Source organism: Zalophus californianus, chromosome 16, assembly GCF_009762305.2.
Source record: "Zalophus californianus isolate mZalCal1 chromosome 16, mZalCal1.pri.v2, whole genome shotgun sequence".
Taxonomy (NCBI): Eukaryota; Metazoa; Chordata; class Mammalia; order Carnivora; family Otariidae; genus Zalophus; species Zalophus californianus.
In genome coordinates this window covers 24,232,784-24,255,669 of record NC_045610.1, presented here as the reverse complement: position 1 = coordinate 24,255,669, position 22,886 = coordinate 24,232,784, and the positions used below count along the sequence as shown (strand labels likewise).

Genomic DNA, 22,886 nt, shown 5'->3' with positions numbered 1-22,886 from the left:
AACCATCTTTAACTTGATGCTCTGCCACCTTCCAGGTACACTGAGTGGAGGTCTTGTCTTTCAGACACACTGGACCGCCTGGGGTATACCTGCCCCCATGGCTTTGCTGGACACAGTCCACACAGCAGCTCTCCTGGGCTAGAATAAAATGTCAACAGCACTACTGTGGAGTCTTCAGGAGGGGCCCTACCCCCATGGCTCTGCTGGGCAAGAGTCTGGTGCCCACAGATTTGGGTGGGGCTCAATATCTGGCCTATTAAAACCCAGGCAATGTGGTCCCTTCCCCCCACCAACCCCACCTTTTGAAACTGAGGCAGCTCTGATGATCTCTGAATTGACTTTGGGGTCCTTCTCTCTCTCTCTTTTTAAGTAGACTGTATGCCTGGTGTGGGGCTCAAACTCATGACCCTTAGATCAAGAGTCACATGCTCTACCAACTGAGGCAGGCACCCCAATCTTCTTCTCTTGTCTTAAAGAAAAGAGCATGTTAGAAGTTGAGTAGTTCTGTGATCCCATCCTGTAAAGTTGAAGAAGTACAACAATCTGGGGGGCACCTGGGTGGCTCAGTCCTTGGGCAGCTGCCTTTGGCTCAGGTCATGATCCCAGGGTCCTGGGATCAAGCCCTGCATCAGGCTCCCTGCTCCGCAGAGAGCTTGTTTCTCCCTCCCTCACACCCCCCCCATTGTGTTCCCTCTCTTGCTGTGTCTCTGTCAAATAAATAAATAAAACCTTAAAAAAAAAAAAAAGTAAAACAATCTTCCTTCTTCCAGTCTCTTTCTCCTGAAGTTCATGCTTCATACCTATGCTAATCTCCATATCAAAGGGTCACTTGGCCATACCCTTGTGTTTTCTTCAGAACATCCTTCCACATTTTTTGCAGTAGGGATAGGTGGAGCATTTTTCAAAACTTATGTTTCTGCTTCCCTTTTCACAATTCTGTCTTTAAGTCCTTTCTCTCTTCTCATATTTTACTATAAAAACTCAAGAGAAGCCAAGCTGCACCTTCAATACTTTGCTTAGAAACAGCTTCAAACAAATATCCAAATTTATTGCTCACAAGTTATACCTTCCACAAAACACTGGAACATGAACACAATTCAGCCAAGTTCTTTGCCACTTTTTAACAAGGATCACCTTTCCTTGAGTTTCCAATAATACGTTCCTCATTTCTGTTGGAAACCCCATCAGAATGACCTTTAGCCTCCATATTCTTTTTTCTTTTTAAGGATTTTATTTATTCAACTGAGACACAGATACAGAGAGAGAGAAGAGAAAGCATGAGCAGGGAGAGAGGCAGAGGCAGAGGGAGAAGCAGACTCCCCACTAAGCAGGGAGCCCAAAGCTTAATCCCAGGACCCTGGGACCATGACCTCAGCCGAAGGCAGATGCTTAACGACTGAGCCACGCAGGCGCCCCGAGCATCCATATTTCCATCAACATTCAGTTTGCCATCACTTCTGATTCTCTAAGCAGATGGAGGCTTTCTCTATAGCTCTCCTCCTCTTCTGAGCGCTCACCCAAATCACATTTAAAGGTCTGTTCAGGGCAATGTAGGCTTTTTCTCCAAACCTCCGAACTCTTCCAAAGCCACCTGTACATTTTTAGATTTGTTACAGCTCCTCACTCCTGGTATCATTTTTTTAAAATTTAGCTTTATTGAGGCATAACTGACATACAAAATTAGGATATTTGAAGTATATATTGCGGTGATTTGCTACACAGGTTACATTGTGAAGGATTCCTTCCATTTAGTCATTTAACACAGCCATCACCTCACTACCGTTTCTGTGTGTGACAATTTCTACTGTCGAAACACATTTCCATTACACCATACAGTGTTATCAACCATAGTCACCATTTTGTGCACTGGATCCTCAGACCTTATTCATCTGATAGCTGAAAGTTTGTACTCTTTTTCCCGACCTCTCCCTTCCCTGCCCCCGCCCAGCCTCTGGCAATCACTTTTTTTCCTCTATTTGTATGAGTTTGAGGATTATTATTATTTTTAGATTCCACATCCAAGTAATACCATACAGTATTTGTCTTTCTCTGTTTGGCTTATTTCATATAGCATAATGTCCTTAAAGTCCATCTGTGTTGTCACAAATGTCAGGATTCCCTTCTTTCTCACAGCTGAATAATATTCCATTATATATGTGTGTATCTCACATCTTCATTATCCATTAATCTGCTGATGGACCCTTAGCTTGTTTCCATATGGTGGCTATTGTGAATAATTCTGTAATGTGGGAATACAGGTATCTCATCAACATTGTTTTTTATTGTTATGTTAATCACCATACATTACATCATTAGTTCTTGATGTCATCAACATTGTTTTCATTTCCTTTGGCTATATACCTCAAAGTGGGATTGCTGGATCACATGATAGTTCTATTTTTAAAATTTTAAGGAAACCATACTGTTTTCCATAGTGGCTGCACCAATTCACATTCCCACCAATAGTGCACAAGTGTTCCTTTTTATCACATTCTCCCCAACACTGGTTATCTCTTGTCTTTGATGTTAGCCATTCTGACTGGTGTGAGGTGATATCTCATTGTGGTTTTGATTTGCATTTCCCTGATGATGAATGATGAACACCTTTTCATGTACTTGTTGGTCATTTGTTGGTCATCTTTGGAAAAATGTTCTTTTTTTTTAAAATCAGATTGTTTATTTTGCTAGTGACTTATGAGTTCTTTAGATATTTAGGATATTAACCCTTTATCAGATGATTTGCAAATATTTTCTCCCATAGGTTGCCTTTTCATTCATTCTGTTGATGGTTTCCTTTGCTGTGCAGAAGCGTGTTAATTTGATGTAGTCCCACTTGTTTATTTTTGCTTCTGTTGCCTTTGCTTTTGGTGTAAAATTCAAAAAATCATTGTCAAGACTGATGTCAAGGAACTTAGCCCCTATGTTTTCTTCTAGGAGTTTATGGTTTCAGGTTTTACACTCAAGTTTCTGATCCATTTTGAGGTTTTTTTTTTTTGTATGGTATAAGGGTCTGGTTTAATTCTTTTGCATGTGGCTGTCCAGTTTCCCCAACACCATTTATTGAAGAGACTATCGTTTCCCCCTTGTATAGTCTGGGCTCCTTTGTTGTAAACTAATTGGCTTTGTATGCCTGGGGTTATTTCTGGGCTCTCTATTCTGTTCTATTGATCTATGTGTCTGTTTTTATGCCAATACCATAATGTTTTGATGACTGTAACTTTGTAATAGAGTTTGAAATCAGGAAGTATGATGCCTCTGGCTTCATCTTTTTCAATAGTACTTTGGCTATTTGGGGTCTTTTGTGGTTCCATGCAAATTTTAGAATTATTCTAGTTCTATGAAAAATGTCATTTTGGTAGAGTATTTTGATGGGGATTGCACTGAATCTGTAGATTGCTTTGGGAGGTATGGCTATTTTAACAATACTAATTCTTCCAGTCGATGAACATAGAGTATCTTTTCATTTATTTGGGTCTTCTTCAATTTCTTTCATCAGTGTCTCATAGTTTTCAGTGTATGAATCTTTCATCTCCCTGGTAAAATTGGTTCCTAGGTCTTTTTTTTTTTATTCACTCACAAGTGGGATTTTCTTAATTTCTCTCATAGTTTGTTATTAGTGTATAGAAATGCAACTGATTTTTGTATATTGATTTTTGTATCCTACAACTTTACTGAACTCATTCTAACAATTTCTTGGTTGAATCTTTGTATATTTACACATACATAAATTGTTTATTTTAGCTTTGACATGATATATATGTCATCTGCAAATAGAGTTTTACTTCTTCCTTTCCAGTTTACTTCTTTCTTTCCAATTTAGATGCATTTTCTTTTTTGCCCCACTGCCCTGGCTAGGACTTGCAGTAGTATGTTGAATAGACGTGGCAAGAATGGGTGTCCTTGTCTTTTTTTCTGATCTTGGATCTTAGAAGAAAAGCTTTCAACTTTACATTGTTGAGTTTGGTGTTAGCTGTGGGCTCGTCCTGTATGTCCTTTATTATGTTGAGGTCTGTTCCCTCTATATCCAGCTGCTTCCACAGTTTTAGGTTTGTTACAGCAGCACCCTCGTGGTCCAGTTTTTTTTCTTAGTCCATTTGGACTGCCACAACAAAATGGAAGTCTGAGATTAGAATGCCAGCATGGTCAGGTGAGGGCTCCCTCCTGGGGCCCCTCACTTCATGTTGTGTCCTCACATGATGAAAAAGGGAAGGGATCGGTCTGGATCCTCTTTAAGGCACTAATCCTATTCATGAAGGATTCATCCTTATGACTTAAGCACCACCCAAAAGCCCCACCTTCTGATATATCACTGGCGGGAGCTAGGATTTCAACACATCAATTTTGGGGGGCAGAGCATAAGAGTCCTCATTGACATTTTTGCATTGTGTCCATGGAACTAGTGTCTGGAGATAGTCCCTAGATTTCTGCTCAGGTAAGGGGGATGGTTCTCTGAAAGCTTTATGAGGAGACTCCAGAGTGATGACAGATCCCGTATCTTGTGAGCATGAGGAAGGGGCAGAGCATGGAGAACCCTAACATATATTGAGAATTTGCTACTAATGTCCATCGCTTGATTTGTGTTAACTAACTTAAGGTAATTTTTCAGAAAGCCCCTATGAGTTCTTTATTATCCATATTTCACAGATTAAGGAGGCAGGAACTTTCCAAAGAACAGGAATGAAGGACCAGATATCTGAACCCAGCTCAGGCTTATTCCGAAGTCTATGCTCGTTTAAGTGGCTCTGAAAATACCCACCTGTGTTCGCATGGACAAGAGTGTTCTGTTAGCTTTTTCCCAAGTCAGGGTCTGGATGTCCTTAGTCCTTTCTGTCTCTCCTCACACCCAATCCTTCTTGCTCACTCCAGACCGGTTGTAGATAAGAATGTTTGGGATTAGGCCCATCATTCAGCCATCTCTGAGCTCCAGTCTATTTCCTCCTTAAGGTGCCCAGTGGGCAGAGCCCACTGGCTGGTTCCAGGTCCTCTCAAAGCCGAGACACAATTATCCTCTCCCAACCCATCCTCCTTGCCCCTTGCAACCTCAGGGAATCTTGTTTTTGAAGATTTTGCCTACTCAAACACTGCATTTATGAAGATGTCCTGTTCCCGTTATTTATTATCATGAACTGGAACTTTTGGCCAGCACTACTTGGGTTGGCAAAACTGTCAACAGAAAGACAGTGCCATGGTGAGCCTTAGCTGCCTGCCTGAGGCACACACAGAATTTCTGGAGTATTGAAAATAGCTGACAGTTGCTTATTATCTTTATGCCTCCTGGGGTGGCCTGGGCTGACTACCCTAGGTGACCCCAGCTCACTGACATACACACATGGAGCTGGGCTTGAAGCTGGATTTCTCGGCACACACCCTGGTGGTCTTTTCCCTCAGGCTGCTTTCTAAACTTTTGAACCCAGTCTTCCCAAACCACCAAAGGTTTCCTACTCTCTCCAGGATGTATCTTCTTCCTGGGCCTAGCACATGATCCGTTACCTACTTGTTTTTTTTCCAGATTTCATCGTCCATCCTACCCCACAGCACTGCTGTGTTCCTCTCCAAAGTTCCTAATGTCCCTTGAGAACTTTGCAAATGTTGGCGCTCTGACTTGAGACACCTTGCCTTCCTTTCCTATCTGGAAACTGCTCTCTGCCAGGAGGCTTTGGCCCTTAACTGTCTGCACCACTCATGTGGCCCTTACCACTTTCTGCCTCACTGTATGGATCAGGTGGGCTCAGCTTTTGGCCTTGCAGTTCTCAGCCAAGGAGCCAGCATTTGAGTTCACCTCCCAGCTCAGTTCCTCTCTAGGCCTCTCGCCAAGCCTTGCACATTGGAAGGAGCACAGAAAGGGTCCTCCCTGTGATGGTAATCAGGCCCTTGTATTCATCACCGTATCCTTGTTTTTCAGTTGGGGAAATGTCGGTGGGCCTGGAACTAGATCTCGGAATCCCTGCTGTTCTAGCTTGTATTATCCCGGTGATACTAGTGGAGGTTTTAAATTTTCTTTTATTAAAAAGACCAGTGAAAGAAATATCACTCCCCAACAGAAGAAAGCACTTTATGTGTCAGGAAAGTTCCTGGAGGCAAGAGCAGAATCTTTTCCCATTCGTCTTGCTGACCTTCCCCAGCACCGCAGGGACAGCTTTAAGTTCACATTTTGGGGTCTGCTTCTCATCTGCCTGCTTAGGGAGGAGGGAAGAAGGTCCAAGGCCTCTATGCCGACCAGGACTCTCTGCCCATGGAGTGCGGCAGCTGGTGGCAAAGAGTAGTAATTTTCCCTCACATCTCCCTTATTACTCTTTCTAAGAACATCTACCTTAAGGTGATTCAAGTGGATATATATTCACAATATATTATATAGACATATAAAATAAATATAAAAAAACATTTAAAACATTTTATTTTAGAAAAAAAAAACTCCCTCTGCTTTGCTAAACATCCCAGAGAGACAGACACACAGCATACCAAGCTTAATTATCAGCAAAGGCCGGTGCTTCCCTTCCCTACTGTCTTGCGGCTTCTACCTTTCTTTGCAAATGTTTAGGGATTGGTGTTTGCTCTTTGCTTCAGCCACATGGATTTCCAGTGAGGAACTGAGGCAGAGGGTTGAAGGCACACAAGCATGAGATTCCTGCCCCTAGTGCCTTTTTGTGCCCAAAGTTAGCGTTCAAAATCCATTAAGCAGCTAAATTAAGAGAATCCATAACCTTTCCATAAAACTGGCCTGAGGTGAGCTCTGAAAATGGTTCACTATTCACTTGACCCAGAAAATCCCACAAAATCATGCAAACCAAGAAGTTCCTTTTAAAAACACCCCTGAAACTGCCCAGGCCATCAAGGGCATGTGTTATCTGAAAAACCAAGTCTCCGAACGATGTCACTTTGCAGAAGCAATGCAAGCATGCTGTTCTGTCCCTATAACGGACAGAGGCTCAGCCTACCTCTGCCGAAAGCCCCCTGCTCAGTGGAGCACGAATGAAGTAGCTGGGCATGGGTTGAAATGACAAACAGTGACTCTTCTACAAATGTGGAGGTTTATTTCAACAAAATGTGAAAAGAATACATTTGACTGATGCTCCTTGCTCATCAGGGTATGTGTCCATCGAATTCTCAATGAGACAAGTGAAGGCTGCTTTGTGAATGAAGTGAATATGGCAATCTCTGCTCAAGCAAGTCCTGGTCAATACATCATTTATACTCCTCCTAGCTCAGTAACCTTGCGTATGTAATGGGCTGGGGGAATATCAGATTGCTCATGTTCTATGGCTCTTTCTGGCTTCTCTGTATGAAAAATCCCTGTCTGGGGGAAGACCTGCTGTGAGGCGTTCTGGGGATGGGGGAATAGGCCGAACAGACTTCTAGAGAGGAACCGTATTCACGTAGTGTGTCATAATCTGGCGAAGAGGGAGAGGTAAAACAAGTGTGGCCCACCCTGCCTCTGAAGAAATACCAGGGCGAGCAGAGGGGTTTGTACCACCTACAGGTATGTGGAATTTTACTAATTACGGAAAAGAATCACCTGGTCCAAGACGAATCCAATTTTTACTTAAGCTGATACCAGCAGTAGTGGATGCTTCTTTCTGGACTGAACATTGTTCCCCACCTCTTCCTGCCCTCTCTGATGGTGCCGAATGTCTGCACCTTGCACCAGGGCAGCCTGGCCGAGGCTCCGAGCTCCAGCGGGCGGTCAGCGATGGATCCAGCTACATGGTGCCCGTCTGCACACACGGTTCCCAAAGAAGGGAGGCGGGGCTCATTCTTGTGTGCGTACTCTAGCGTTAAGGCTCAAAACTGTAGCTTGTACAAAAGTATTTCATACCACTGCACTAAAATGTCTTAGTGATTTATTTCCTCCTTGGTCATCAGGGACAAATGCAATTAGCTGCACCGTAAGAACTAGATGCTACACCAGCCCTGATCACCTGCCACCTTGCTTTAGGAACACCAATGGGGGAATCCGTAAACTCTTTCCTTCTTGAATAAACGGATTGTTGAAAATAAACTATCTCCACCACTGGTGAGGAGGCCACCGGCCAGGGAGGGACCAGTGAGCCTGGAAGACAGCAGCACCACGATGGAGTTGTAGATAATCTTAAGGTCATGTGGATTCTCTGTTCCCTGGAAGCCTGCTCACACCGGGGAAGGCCAGTTCCTGGTGCTGACAGCACAGACTTCACCAGGGATCCTTTCAACAGCTGTGGGGAGACCCAGAGGGAGTAGGAGAGTTGCCCTGGAAATAGAGCTGAGAGACTCCGTAGGCACTAGTAACCTTTTATAACTATCAAAGCTCCAGGCTTAATAGTAAGTCCTAAAAGAGAGAGACTATCCGGCCCCCTCTCCCTGTGGCATGAGTAACTACTTGCCATCAGCGCCAGAAAGGGCCGTTCCCCCAGGCTCCTTTCTGGCCCCTGCTCAGGCTACTGCACTGCCTATGTGGCTCCCAGCAGGTTGCACCAGCTGGGTGAGCAGGGACATGCAAGGTATTGATGGGTCAACCATCCTTCCATTTGTTCTAAGAGAATCAAACCCACAGTTGAGGCCCCTAAATCACCAACATTGACTTGGTCTGCTTCTTGGATCATGGTTTTGCCCTCATCTTTGAGTTCCCACGGAGCTTGAAGATTTCACTCCATGAAGAAGAAACAGGTCCCTTGGTGTGATTAAATTGGGAACTATTCCTCTCCTGTACCTAGTGGGTACCGGGCTGAACGTGGAGGTAAAAAAAACAGTGGACTTGGAGGCTTCCTCCTCCTCGCCCCAGCCCTCCTCTGCTGCCTGTGGCTGCAGGCTCATGGGGCCAGGGGTGAGGGCGGGCTGCTGACTGCCTGGCAACACCTCCCATTTCCCTGCACTGGGACCAAGGAGCTGGCAGGCCAGCAGCAGCCCTGCTTTTGTGTAGTGAGACCTCATGGTACAGGCTTGTACCCTTCATTGCCTTCGCAGGTCCTGGCAGGGGCAGAGGGCTATAGTCACAGACAAGGTAATAAATACTGAATGGGATGGGTGTGACCGCTGGGGGCTCTGTGACCCTTTATCCCAGTATGTCATGCATAACCTGAAAACGTTCAAGGGGAAGCAAAATGCCACTTGGATTCCAGGGCTGGGTCTCCGGTGCCTTCGGCGGTAAGAGGCAGCTTTTCTCCAGAGGCAGGGCGGGGTCGGGCAGGAAGCTCTTCCTACGTTGAAGGGGAGTCCATCGTGGAGAGGATCCGCACGACCTCTGCTCGCTGCGTGGGTGAGATGTGCTGAGTCATGTGGACGATGGAGTCCATGGCAACCTCGGGATTGGCCTGTACCAAGCTGAAGGGGAAGATGGGGGATGGTGAAGGAGAGAGAGGCAGCAGCGTACAGACGAGGGAAGCTTAAGAACCGTCTGATAACATGCTGACAGAACCCACTGCAGACACTGGCCACCACCTCACCTCATCTGTTCTCCTACATGAAAAAAGTCCCCAGCAGCAAGGCAAGTACAAGATGGACCTGACACGTTTTGCTATGTCAGAAAGTTAAGAAATTACTTAAAAAACTAAACACCCCAACAAAAGCAATGGGGGCGTGTCACAAAGAAAGTGGAACCCGCACAAAGGTGCTTCCATTGGCTAAATCTGGGACATTTTGGGCATTCAAGTGAGTGTAATAATGAACTGCAAATTATTAAACAAATTCATGATCGATGTAGACTAATGAATACATACATGAATGGAGGAAGAGAGACGACTTTTTGCTTACAGAAGAACTGAAGTGGGTATGGTGGAGGACACAGAGTTGGGAAGTTATCCTTTTGCAACCTCGCCATAAAGACTGGATCAGACAAGAGCCTTCCATGGATGCTAGATGTAGGTGGAAATCCTGCTGAAGAACAGGCTATCTGCATGGCTTTCAAGTGTCTCCTCACAGACTGATTGCTTATTAGGTGCAATGGGGGAAATCAGTAAGTATGCAGTGGAGAAACTGAGTAACATCTTGACCAGGTGATTCTAACATCAGGAGGGGCAGATGACATCATGTCTCCAGACATGGTGCCCTGTGAAGGCCCCTTCATGTATGTAATATTCCAGTGGAGAATGTATAACCTGAATCTAATCATGAGAAAACATCAGACAAAATCAAAACGAGCATGTTTTACGAATAGTGGATTAGATATAAGCTTCTATCAATGTTGGGGCGCCTGGGTGGCTCAGTCGGTTAAGTGTCTGACTCTTGACTTTGGCTCAGGTCATGAGACTGAGCCCCGCATTAGGCTCTGTGCTGAGCATGGATCCTGCTTGGGATTCTCTCTCTCCTTCTCCCTCTGCCTCTCCTCTCCTCTCTATCTCAAGAAAGAAACAAAACTTCTATCAATGTTAAATGTACTAAAATTGATCCTACTGTGGTTATGTAAGAGAATATCCATATTAGCAAATACACACTTTAATATTTAGGGTAAAGGGCCGTGATGGGCCATGATCTATGTAACTTAACCCTTAGTAGGTATATGGGAACATGTATCTATGGGAAAGCAAGCACACGCACAAGTGATAAAGCAAATGGGGTAAACTGTAAATAATGGGTCCATCTGAGTACAAATCTGTCTTCTGCACTGACATTTACAAATGTCCCCAGCCGTCCCCACCACCCATTCGATGGAGAATACTGAAAACCCTTGGCTGCGGGAGGGGAGGAGGTAGTTTCCCACGATGCTGCCATGGAGTCAGCTTTTCTCACAGAATCATTCATCCAGTCAGAAGACCTGCACTTGGAGCTAACAGTTGGGCACAATGAACTAAGTCTTCATCTAGCGGAGATTACTAAGTGCCCTAGGGACCAAGAGCTGAGAAAGAGTTGTGTTTCAGGGCTCTATCTTTATCGGAGGGTCCACTACAGTGGTCTCAAACAGAAAAAAACCTCACAAAGATTGTAAGGCACCACCTCACGATTTGTTCTTAAATCTTTGCTCCTTCCAAGGAAGCGAGCCCAATTTCTCCTACAGAAATCCCCCACTGAGGGTCTCACCTGCGGATCTGCTTGAGAACATAGTCTCTGCTGATATATTTGATGTTTTCCTCGATTACTGAGCGAACGCCATCTTCCTCGGTCAGCTGTTTCTCCAGCCACTCCACCAGATCCTTGTTATTGTCCCAAACGTAGGCCTGCAGACAGACAACTCTCGGTCAAACACCAGGGGCCAGGCCAGGCTGGACACCCTGATAGTTCATGATCTGTAAAGTTCATTCCAACAGCTTGCTCACTGTAAGAGAGCTGTTCACGATTCTCCGCTACTGTTGGCATTGGGGTGGACAGAAGCCTCAGGACAGGGGCTGTCCTCATTCTTTCCTTCTCTTGGGACAAGATGCCTCTTGGGCCCCTGGAGGCCTCAGTGCTCACACTGACGCAAGTCCTATGATTCTAGGGCTCTATCTAGTCCACAAAGCCTGAGAGAATGTAATCAGCTGCTGGTCTTGACGGAAACAAACAGTTAAAAGCCCAAATTGTTTAGTCAAGTGCTGACTGAGGGGCACCTCAGACAGTAGAGCATGTGACTCTGGATCTCGTGGTTGTGAGTCCAAGACCCACGTCGGTGTAGAGTTTATTTAAAAAATAAAAGTCCACGTCAGTCGGTTGAGCATCCAACTCTTGATTTCTGCTCAGGTCATGATCTCAGGGTCGTGAGATCGAGCCTGGTGTCCAGCTCCATGCTCAGCGCAGAGCCTGCATGAGATTCTCTCTCCCCCTCCCCCATGACCCCCGTTTGCATGTGCACTCTAAATAAATAAAATCTTAAAAAAAAAATTGAAATGTGTCTTTTCTGAGGAGGTGAGCCACAATTCTTAAGCTGGCAGATGAGTTGCCTGGTTGTGGAAGGCTCTTTCAACGAGGCATGGAGGGGGAGTCTTGCTGCTAGGGGAGAGCCACTAGGTCAGAAACCTACCCCCCATTTTACTTTCTATGAGAATATGCCACAGGGGCAAGGCGTCTGTAACCCTGAAAGTCTCAACAAACCACCTTGTGCCTTTTTTTCGAGATCATTTAGCTGAGTATTTCCTAGGTAGTTGACTACATAATAATTCAGGAGTGTGTTAGAAACCTAATAGCCTTCTCCTTGCTCTCTTCTCCTCTCATTTTCTTTACAAATCATTTAGGAATCGTTTTGTTAATGGTTTCCGGAAAACCAAGTACCACCATTAGGGCTCATTCATATTTATGTCATTTTGTTTGGGTAATTAAACACAAAGCTCGTCATTTAAAGGTGCGCTATCCTTCTCTGTTATCACTAACGAAGTCAAAGTCAGAATGACAATGAGTTTGGCGCTATAATTTAATAGGTGGGTGCATTAGGGACTCTCGGAGGCTTTGAGGCTTGAGATGTGGCTCAGGAAACCTGTATACAAGTGAGGCACCGGAGCACGGCTGTCACTCCAGGACCCACGAGGCACAGAGGGAGTGTCTTCTTCCCACCCTTCAAGGGCAGCACGCAGTTAGAAACCGAGTGCGGTGTGGTGTGGTTTTCTAACTTTCTATTTCATGCCTTCAAAAAGAATGGTTTCTCGCAGACTCTCACTTCCTCATCTCTAACTTCGCTGGTGGGTTAGCTATGACTGCTTATTTATTACGTCATGTGACTGACTTCCACATTTCTAAAAATTCTTAAGGTGTCCTTCAGAGTTGAAGGATTAAGGAGCCCAGGATTAAGGGTCAGCAGTGCACCCTTCCTAGTTTTTTTTTTTTTTTTTTAAGATTTTTATTTATTTATTCATGAGAGACAGAGAGAGAGGCAGAGAGAGAAGCAGGCTCCCAAGGACCAGGGAGCCTGATGCGGGACTCGATCCCAGGACTCTGGGATCATGACCTGAGCCGAAGGCAGATGCCTAACCATCTGAGCCACCCAGGCGCCCGCACCCTTCCTAGTTCTTTTATGCAGTTCTCTTTCTGGCCCCCAACGTGCCTGCTCTGTTTGGAATAGCAGCTACAAAGATCAGCTCTCCTTGTCAGGGTGGGATGGCCAAGCCCCTGTCAGCCTGAGCCTTGGTCAGGACTCTGCTACCATCTCTGGGGCAAAGGGCAGGGAAGTGTCTTGTTCTGAAGGCAAGGAGGTGCTATGTCAATCTCTCCTGACAAAGTGGGTGGGTGGTGCTGTTTTCCCCACAATGCAGTGATCTCTCTGGCATCCCAGCCCCGTGCACCCCACACATAGGGACTGGATACACCGGGACTCTTATCCGCTGCCACCGAACTCGGACATGTCCATCTCTATCATTGGTAATTTAGACTTCTCCATGGCTTGAGGACTTATGCACATGCCCTTACTTATGCAGATTTTGGGGGTTGGAAAAAACAAAACAGTGAATGCTTCTTGGGTTTCAGAATGGGAAAAAAAAAAAAAAAACAACTAGATTTACCCAAGAATCCCAAAGCCTTTAGTTTAGAATATTTAATACTCTTATTAATCATTTTTAATCCGTTTGCTTTTAATTAAGAAACAGCATGATGCTTTCCTATCAACATATGCCAGGGAGCAGATTAATTGTGGCTTAAGATAACTCTCCTTGATTGGTGTAATGTATTAGCTAACGAGATGCCTGCTTCTAACGATGCTTAGACACTATGCTGGAAAGCCAGCTACCCTCTAGAGAAAACTCTTCTGCCTTCCCCTCCTGCAGCCACAGAATATGCTAGGTGTTTAAATTAAACATTTAAAAAGTTCCTAGACAGGATTAAGGCAACACATTCCAAGTTTTGGAGTTGCTGCTCTCAAAAACGGCCCCATATATGAAAGACTTGCTGTTCCCTCAAAATAGAACAACTGGATGACAACCACCAAGCCAAACCTCAGTAAAGTTTCCATCACGGCAGAATACACCAAGGTGAAGGGGTCGCAAATCCTAGTCAATAGCATTTGTAGCAAGAATAAACAAACACACACAAAAAAAGAATATACAAACATAAGCACCCACAGTGCCACAGGGTTTTGTTAACAGGCCTGGGAGGGTTTAAGGTACTGCTGTGGCCTGAGATCACTGGGAAAGAGCAAGGCTCCCTTCCACGGAGTTAGAGAGGCTACGGTTCCTTGTCTGCCCTCCTAGAACAAAGATGTTAAGACTCATCATTCCAGCCATCCAGAAGGACAGGCCAACCCTATTCCCAGAAAGAAAGCCCTTATTATTTCCCTCCTTAAAATTATGAAAACGTGGCTGATTATACCCAGTGTTCCAGTGTGGATTTTAAAAGCAAGCGTGAAATGCTGGACTGTTACTCTCATGACAGGCCTGGGCTCGTAAGTCACCTGCCTCACACTCATCCCAATCAGAACATTTTAATACTAATAAAGTATTGATAATTAAACATCACAACGCTAGGCCTCACAATGAATGTTCAGCGGATGCTTTATCTTTCTCTGCATCAGTGGATAAGTATCTCAGGCACTACACAGTCTAATTGTATGTAGTAATTAGTCTATCGCACAAAATCTAAATGACCTGTTTAGAAAGTTTCCTTTCTAAGTATTGGATAGGTGTTAAGTCCTCCTTATTCAATGTACAGGAGGACCAGAGAATGACCAGGGCACTGTCTGATGGATGTGAGTCCTGATTACCATGCCCTGTAAATAACACATCTTGGGAGCTATCTGGAGACACCTCCGGCAATGTGATTTTTTTCTGAGGCTTTGGAGTAAAATAGCAAACAGCCATGTGGGCTGGGGTGGCCTGGGGACCCCGTCTCCTCAGAGCTACTCCAGTCTCAGCCCCATCCAGGGCCAAAAACATGTTTTCTAGGTTCTGCCTTCCCTCCTCCTTCCCTGGCCTGAAATCAAAAGTTTGGTGCATGAGACTCATCCAGGGGTAGCTTGAGGCTGGGCTTTGGGGACAGGGGAAATCATATAACCCTATCATTGGTGCTTTTTCCTCTGTCATCCTCACAGGGACCTCCGCTGACTGACTAACTCGTTTGGAAATCCAGAGTACAAGTGAATGGATGGTGAACGATCTGGATCATAAGAATGAATTTTGGCACCCTAGATTATGGGTAAGTTAGAGCAAGCCACATCAAAGCACACACACTGCAAATAGACTGTGCTCATGACTCCTGCCACGATCATGAAGTCACACGTCTGTTGCTCTTAGTTTACCCTCTGACGTGTGCTGAGCTGAGAGAGGAGGGGCAAACGGGCATCTCTTGAGTGTCTACTGAGTGCCAGGCACTGTGCTTCATACCTTCATCATGTTATTTAAAACTCACTGAACCCCGTGAAAGAAACATCTTCTCTATTTTACACAGGAAGGGACAGAGGCTTAAATAAATACCATGTCCAAGCCGGCAAGGCTGGGATGCGCCATGTTCGTGAGATTCCGAAAACCACGTTCTGCTCATGGCCCCACACAGTTCCCATCTCAGTTTCTACTACCGGAGCTTGGGGGGAAAAATCAGTCTTTGAAATTCCACATACCTCAGACTGTGGGTCTAAGAATCGAGACAGAGAACCTACCCGCACAACAGACACGCACTGTATTTCTATGACCCAATTTAAACCGAAATTATTGGTACTGTTTTCAGGGAGCTGCAGTGATGCTTTGCTTCTCTCTGCAGCGAAGCCCTGAATCATAAACCTTACTATTTCCCACAGCAGGACTGTTCCAGTGTGTTCCCACAGAGTCCCGTGACTCCCGGGAACAGATTCCTCTATGTGAAACAAGAGAATTGCCCTGCTCTAAGTCACATAACATCGCAGTGTCTTCAAATTTTCTGTCCCTCAATCTCTTTCTTCAGGATGGAGATTAAAAAAAAAAAAATTCTCTGGGACAAAAGAACACACAGCATGGCTCAGAGATGCCTATCAGTAAATGCCGTTCCCTGCCAGTAACCACAGAGGATCAGAGGGTCACTTCCTGGTGCAAAGCCAAGGTCTAGACTTGGCTGGTGTTTGCACTTGAGACCCAGTGGCACAATATCTATCACTGTTTGAAGAACCAGGGGAGGTGGAGGGGTGACATTTTTAAGGTTTCAAGCCAGTCCCCAATACAGAGCCAATTCTATGCCAGCCCCTTAGAGGCAGCACAGACTGCTTCTGAACCGTGCAACACTTTCTTCTCTCAAGGGCGCTACAGATTTTATCAGCCACCCCCCCCACTCAACTAGTCCTGCTGAGCCTGCAGAATATGGAAGGAGGTTTCAAAGCCACATCCTAGCATCCCTGCCCTTCCTTTCTCTCCTCAGCTGTCCTCCTAGACTAAAGAGCTCAAGAGAATGTGGTCTTTTGTAGATAGATGGAGGGAAGGAATAGCCTAAGTGCCTAGGTAGTTGGCTCCCAGTGCCTCCTGCCCTATGGGGCTGGAATTGTCTCCTGCACTCGATTTCCAGCTGGGGTCTGTGTACAGACAACCCACTGTTCCCTCCAGCTCTACGAGACAGCAAGGACCTGCTGCTCCAGATGCACCGTCCCCTGGCTACAAGATGCTAAGGATCAACTGAGGGCCTATCCACTCACTTCATGCTCGGAGGGAAGCTATTCCTTCTCCTCATCCTTGTGCTTACTGAGGCCATGCACGTCCATTACTGACTAACGTGGTAGGAAGGCGGTGCGGGCCGCTCCTGGCGCCACACACACACACTCTCTCTCTCTCTCTCCCTCCCTCTCTCCCTCCATTTACCTAGCTGGCCACTCTTAACTGGAAAACAACCTCTTATTTTACACTTGCGTGACTTTCAATGCCAACTTCCACTAGAAGCTGCCAGTAGCCACTGACAAAATTGTCTCACTCAATTATGATGCCACAGACTGACCTTAACCTGAACCAGATGTCGCATAAGGCTGCGCTCGCCCGCTGCACATCTGAAATATTTATCTAAAGAAGCTTTTCAGTCGTAAAGAAATGGGTAGGCTTAACACAGAGGTGAATCTTAGAAGCACCCAGATTCACTGGCTTTAACAATGATGGCAAATCCTGGGAGTTCCTTCCTGAGAACAGTCAACAGAGATGTCAAGAAACACTTTGCAGGAAGAGGCTCAAGGGCCTGCCCTCCTTCAGCATGCTAACTCAGGAGGCACCAAATGTTCGATCAAAACAGCTATCAGGAAAAGACAGTTTCAGCATATACTATCGATATTCTGATAAAATGGATATATGACATATATGATTTACTTTTAACCCATATAATAACTACCAATAAAGGTCAATTTCTTTTTCTTAGTGAAGTAAATAGAGGAAATAAAAGTTCGAACTCTTTCTTCCCATCCTCTCATGGACTGTCTTGTGCAGCCCACAATTCCAGGGGCAAACGCTGGTGGCCCGTCAACCTGGGCTCAGGCCCAGCCCTGGGGCCAGAGCATCAGGGACACCATCTCAGTGGGGGCACTGGTCCAAGCCCTGTGTCCTCTCCATGAGATCATCCCAAGAAGATGCAGGATTCATGGTTCCCTGCAGGCAGGGGGACATTTCCCAGCTCAGATCTGAAACCAGAAGCTCTTCAGGTAAAGCCCCAGTACCTCCTGCCTACGTAACCATTACCTCTGATTAGGCTTCTTGCTCCTGACCCTTGAAGTTCCACCCCTACCCAGCCTCCTGAGTGGTCTTCCTGCAACACAAATCAGAGCACGTCACTCTGCTGCTTTAAATACCTCAGTGGCTCCCCAAAGACTGCAGTCCAAACCCTCAGCACACCTTCCACGGACCCACACAATCCCAATCTCTTGGGATCTCTCGCCATCTTGAAATATCTGCAGTGCTTTGGATGCACGATACTCTTGCTATCAGGCCTTAAAACATGCCATTCCTTCTTCCTGGAACATTCCTCCTACCTTCCCCCTACTCCTCATCCCCATCCCAACCTTTTCTGCTGGTTCATTCCTACTTTGTTTTCAGGTCTGCTGAGACACCACTTATAGAAGTCCTCAACTCTCCTCCTCCTTCCCACAGAGTGGCTCAGATGCCCTTCTCTGTGCTCCATGATGTCCTGGGTGTGCTATGTTTGATATCGGCCACACTGTTGTACATGACCTCTTGGCCAATCCATCTCTCCCTCGAGATGGTGGGCTTGGTGTGGATAGGAAGAGCATTTGCCTCTTTCACTTTCGGGCCTAATGCAGTGTCTGGTACATAGTAAGTCTTCAAAAAGGTTTGCTGAAGGACAGAATGAGCAGCAAAAAATGTCCTAGGACCTCTTCTAACAAGCTATCATGACATGTCTCTGTATGGGGAGGAGACAGGGCTGAGGCCTGTGGGCTTCCCTTCCGCTTCTGCCTTGAGAGGCCTGGGGATCCTCAGGTGGGGGTAAGGAGCAGAACACGAAGGCTCCTCTGAGGGCATCCACCTACCTTCACGGTCCCTTCCACTTCTACAAACCAGCGCCGTAACATGGCCTGGATCTGGCCATCAGTCAGCTCTGGGTTGGCGTTGTGGATTTTCTTTTTGACCAGGTCCTCCAGCAGGAGACGCCGCAGCCTCCAGTAGAAGAAAGTGCGGGCTGTCCTCCAGTCCAGGATGTCCTATGTACACAGAGGAACACGCTCAGCCACCGCAGCCCCAAGCCCTGCGCGGTGCCCAGTCCAGAGGGAGCTCCACTGGCACAAAAACCCATCCTCTAGCAGGCCCCTCAGAGACTTAACAGCTGGCCGGGGCTTGAGCACCTGTCGCTGTCTCCCTATGTGACAGCTACAGCCCCTGGCCCAGGGCACTGCGCCCGGCCATGGCCCCGTCAATGCGAGCCCCACCCGCAGCTGGGATGTTCTGGCGGGGCGGCTGTGAATCTCCAGGTAATGAGACAGTGCGGAACTGGTTTGGAGCAGAATGGCTCAAACAACTTGCACGCAGGTCAAATGTGAATTGGTTGCTGCTGGAACCCTGACACTGAATCCACAGCCTGAGGACCACCCACGCAGCTCTTCTCAGAGAAGGCATGTGAGACTCAAGTTTCCCATCAGTAAAATGGAGCTTGCCTTCTGAGGGGTCCATGGCCATGTAAACCAGAAATCGTTTTGGGCTGACAACGGATACACAAAAAAGGGAAAAGTCTCTCCAAAAAAATTGAAAATGGTTTGATCTGCACAAGCTGTCTCAGTCCAACCCTAACAGCTTCCTGCTGATGAGCCTATGTGCACGAGACATAGGCTCACTCACTTGCTCGGCTCTGACAAGTCAGGGGAAGTGGCAACCGCTGTACTTACATTAATAACACCCTTCTCCTGCATCCGGCCTGGAGTGTCGTGCAAGTCAGCAAACTGCACAGCTACCTGATGGTAAATGGGAATTAGGAATTCCTCCCGCTCCTTCAACTTGTTCTCCAGCTCCTTCCGCTCAGCTGGGCTTAGCTCTGGGGTGCCTGCAATTAAGTAAACCTGCCCGTCACACTCTGCGGGAACTGGGAATCTCTCTGCACAGAAGCAGCCATAGTCATGGGAAGCTCAAAAACACCCTCCCCCGCGCGCGCCCGTGGCCTGGCTCTCCACTGTCTTCACCACCTCTTTGCTGAGTAACAGAACTCTGTGAGATGCCAGACTGCTCCTTATCTTACCATGGGGAGCCCACATGTCCTCCTTTCCCTGTGGAGGTCACAACTGTAGAAGCAGCCATGGGAGGCCCCTCCCCAAGTCCTTCTCTGAGAAGGTGCACACAACCGCCTGGGGGCCTGTGTCTCTCACCGTCTGAGTCACAGCTAGGGCCCTCCTTCCCAGGCAAGACACCAGGCCTGGGCCTGACTACTGTGCATGCGGGGCAGGGTGGGGAGCAGTCACTACACCTCCAGGCCCAGACCAGCAGCCCCTTCTCCCATGTCCACACAAGTCACCTGCCCAAGGACTCCTAAAGTTGCAAGCTGCTGTTACTCCACAGCTTCTAATCTCAGGTCTGAAAACTCTTAACCTGAAACCAGTAGAATGTACTCTAATTAGAGCCAGATCAGGGTGTCTTCTGCCAGCTCAACAGGTTAGATTAGCCAGCTTCCTAGTCTACAGCTGGGCTGCTACTGCCAGAGCCAACCCCTGACCAGAGAGAGAGAAAGACATTCTAGTTCTTGGGCTAAAAGTGAAGGAAGAAGGGAAAAGGGAAAGGCAGCCTACAAATCCCATTTAGATCACTAAGCTTCTAAGCACACAGTACCCTCACTCAACAGATTCCTGTAAGGAATCTGGCATTCCTTGTAACAGGGAGGAGCCCCCTCCCCCAACCCCCCCCAATCCCTGCCTTCAATCAGTGGCGTCCCAGTAGAGTAGAGGTGCTGCTATGTTATGCTTTTCTTCCTAATTACTCTCAGCGGGGACTTGTAATCAATACTGAAAATTTAGCTGCCTGCCTAGTAAAGAGGAGTAAGTCTAGCTGAAGGAGCAATAGGCGACAGCCCCTGGTGTTGGGGACAACCTGAAGTGCTTTGTCACCAAAGCTGACAAATAAATACACGACCACAGGTGATGGGTTGCAGAAGAGAAAGGTCTATTTCAGGCATGTCTGTCTGGAAACAGGCCTTGCTTTTTATGCCACTATGAATCATATGCCATAAACAGCCTTGGGCTGCTGAGTGAGCCATAAGTATTATAGATAAACACATGTTAATAGAACAGGGATGTAGCCACAGGACCCAGTTTCATTTTTATGAGGTTTTTCAGATGCCCACCTCCACTTCCTTTTTTTTAAGCCCATCACTACTTGAAAACCACGAGGAAGAGAGCTGCCGGCTATCTCCTCTTGGGCGCTCACACAGAGGGCAATCGTTGACCTATCACACTGGGGCCCTAACACTGAGCAGCCTTCTTTACATGCCAGGCAGAGCAGGGCTATGGGATGAGATGAAGGCCCATCCAATTCTGGGGCGGCTCTGCCTAAAGAATCGATGGGAAGAGAGCCAACTGATTTCTTCTGAGGTGAGACTATCTCAGTTGTAACACCCTAGACAGGGAGGCAAACATTTTTCCTTCTCTAGTAAGAGGAACCCAGACTCCTTGGAGAAACAGTTGATGATTCCAGGGCTGGGGCAGGAAAAACAGAAGATGAGCCTGGAACATACAGTCATAAAAAGCAAGACCACACTCAAGTGATTGGGACGTGTTAAAAGGACACAGGAGCTGGGTTGAATGTGTTGCCACTGGCCAAATCTGGGACAGTCTGAGCATCAAATTTATCAAAAATAGGATGATATTAATTACCAGAATATTTATGGAATGAAATAACCTGTGAGTCCATCCTAATATAAATAAATGGGGAAAGACGGAAGGGAAAGTTCTCCCCTCCAGCAGAATAATAATTAATATACGTAGAAGGAATGATGGAATTAGAAAACCACCATTTTACCACTGTCACATCAACTGATTCTGCCAAGAATTATCAATGGATACTAAAACTAGTGGGTGAGAGTTTGATGAGGAACAGAATACTTACATTGTCTCAAAGTATCTCCTCACAAATTACTTAGCCAACAAAACCTTAAGTAATCACAATTACCATCATCAAGAATAGGAAAAACTGACATATGTCTCCTGATATGATGTCCTGATCATAAATAACACTTCTGCAATATTCTTGCCAAAAATGTGTTACCTGAATTTAACCATGGGGAAATATAAACCAAACCCAGATTGAGAAACATGCTACAAAAAAGGGGCCTGTGGTGCCTGGCTGGCTTGGTCGGTGGAGCATGTGACTCGTGATCTCAGGGTCGTGAGTTCAAGCCCCATGTTGGGTGTGGAGATTACCACAACCAACTGGGTGGCTCAGTTGGTTAAGCATCTGCCTTCAGCTCAAGTCAGGATCCCAGGGTCCTGGGATCGAGGCCCACATAGGGCTCCCTGCTCAGCAGAGTCTGCTTCTCGCTCTCCCTGCTGCTCTCCCTGCTGCTCCCCCTGCTTGTGCTCTCTCTGTCTTTCACTGTCAAATAAATAAATAAGACCTTAAAAAAAGAAAATCTTACCCCCCCCAAAAAAGGTGGTCTGTATTAAAAAAAAAAAAAAGTCAAGATGATGACAGGCTAAATAACTGAAAACAGGCTGAAGTGTGTGGTCTAGGGTTAGATCTCAGATCTGAACCACAAAAAAAGAAAAAAGTATAGAAAGGACATTATTGGGACAACTTGGTAAAATCTTTTTTTTTTTTAAAGATTTTATTTATTTATTCATGAAAGACAGAGAGAGAGAGAGGCAGAGGGAGAAGCAGGCTTCCCGCCGAGCAGGGAGCCCGACGCGAGACTCGATCCCCGGACCCTGGGATCATGACCTGAGCCGAAGGCAGACGTTTAACCATCTGAGCCACCCAGGCGCTTGACAACTGGTAAAATCTTGATATGAATCATGAATCAGAGAGTAGTATTGTATCAATGTTATAGTTCCTGATGTAGATAAGTGTCTTGGGTTATATAAGAGAAGGTCTGTGTTCTTAGAAACACCCACTAAACATCTATGGATAAAGGAGCATGATGTCTACAAATGACCGTCAGATGGTTCACAGAAACAGTGTGTGTGTGTGTGTGTGTGTGTGTGTGTGTGTGTGTGTGTGTGTGTGTGTGTGTGGAGAGAGTGCATAAGTGAGCACATGTACATGAGCATGTGGAAACGATAAAACAAATGGGACAAGATGTTACCAACAGGTAAATCTAAGAAAAAGGCATCAGAAGTCCTTTGTACTCTTCTAATAACTTGTTTGTTGAAATTATATCAAATGGAAAATTAAAAAATAAGATAAGCTAAAAAAAAAATGTTTTTCCTGGCTCCCTGATGCCTAAAATCAGAGGTCAAAGTTAGTATTTGCAGGGTACGGGGCACTATTCTAAGTGCTTTGTATCTACTAACTCACTTAATCCTTACAACAACCTTAAAGCTGGTATTCTTACTATCCTCATCTTACAGGTGAGCAGACTGAGGCACTGAGAATTTATGTCACGCACCAAGGTTACAAAACTAGCAAGGGGCAGAGCCAGGTCTCAGATACAGCAGCGTGGCC

The 22,886-nt window shown here is 46.1% G+C and overlaps 1 protein-coding gene across 12 annotated transcripts in view; it reads right to left on the bottom strand.

The window, feature by feature from the left end:
* Positions 1–7,009: 7,009 nt before the first annotated feature.
* The window catches only part of ACACA (acetyl-CoA carboxylase alpha), a 280,816-nt gene continuing 264,939 nt past the window's right edge, over positions 7,010–22,886 (bottom strand). For all 12 annotated transcript variants that reach the window (XM_027626351.2, XM_027626358.2, XM_027626350.2 and 9 more), the window contains 4 exons: positions 19,130–19,284; positions 18,281–18,451; positions 10,987–11,123; positions 7,010–9,294 (listed from right to left, as the gene is read on the bottom strand). In XM_027626351.2, coding sequence (XP_027482152.1) covers positions 9,171–9,294; positions 10,987–11,123; positions 18,281–18,451; positions 19,130–19,284 — 587 coding nt within the window. In that variant the 3' untranslated portion in view covers positions 7,010–9,170. The remainder of the gene's footprint in view (positions 9,295–10,986; positions 11,124–18,280; positions 18,452–19,129; positions 19,285–22,886) is intronic.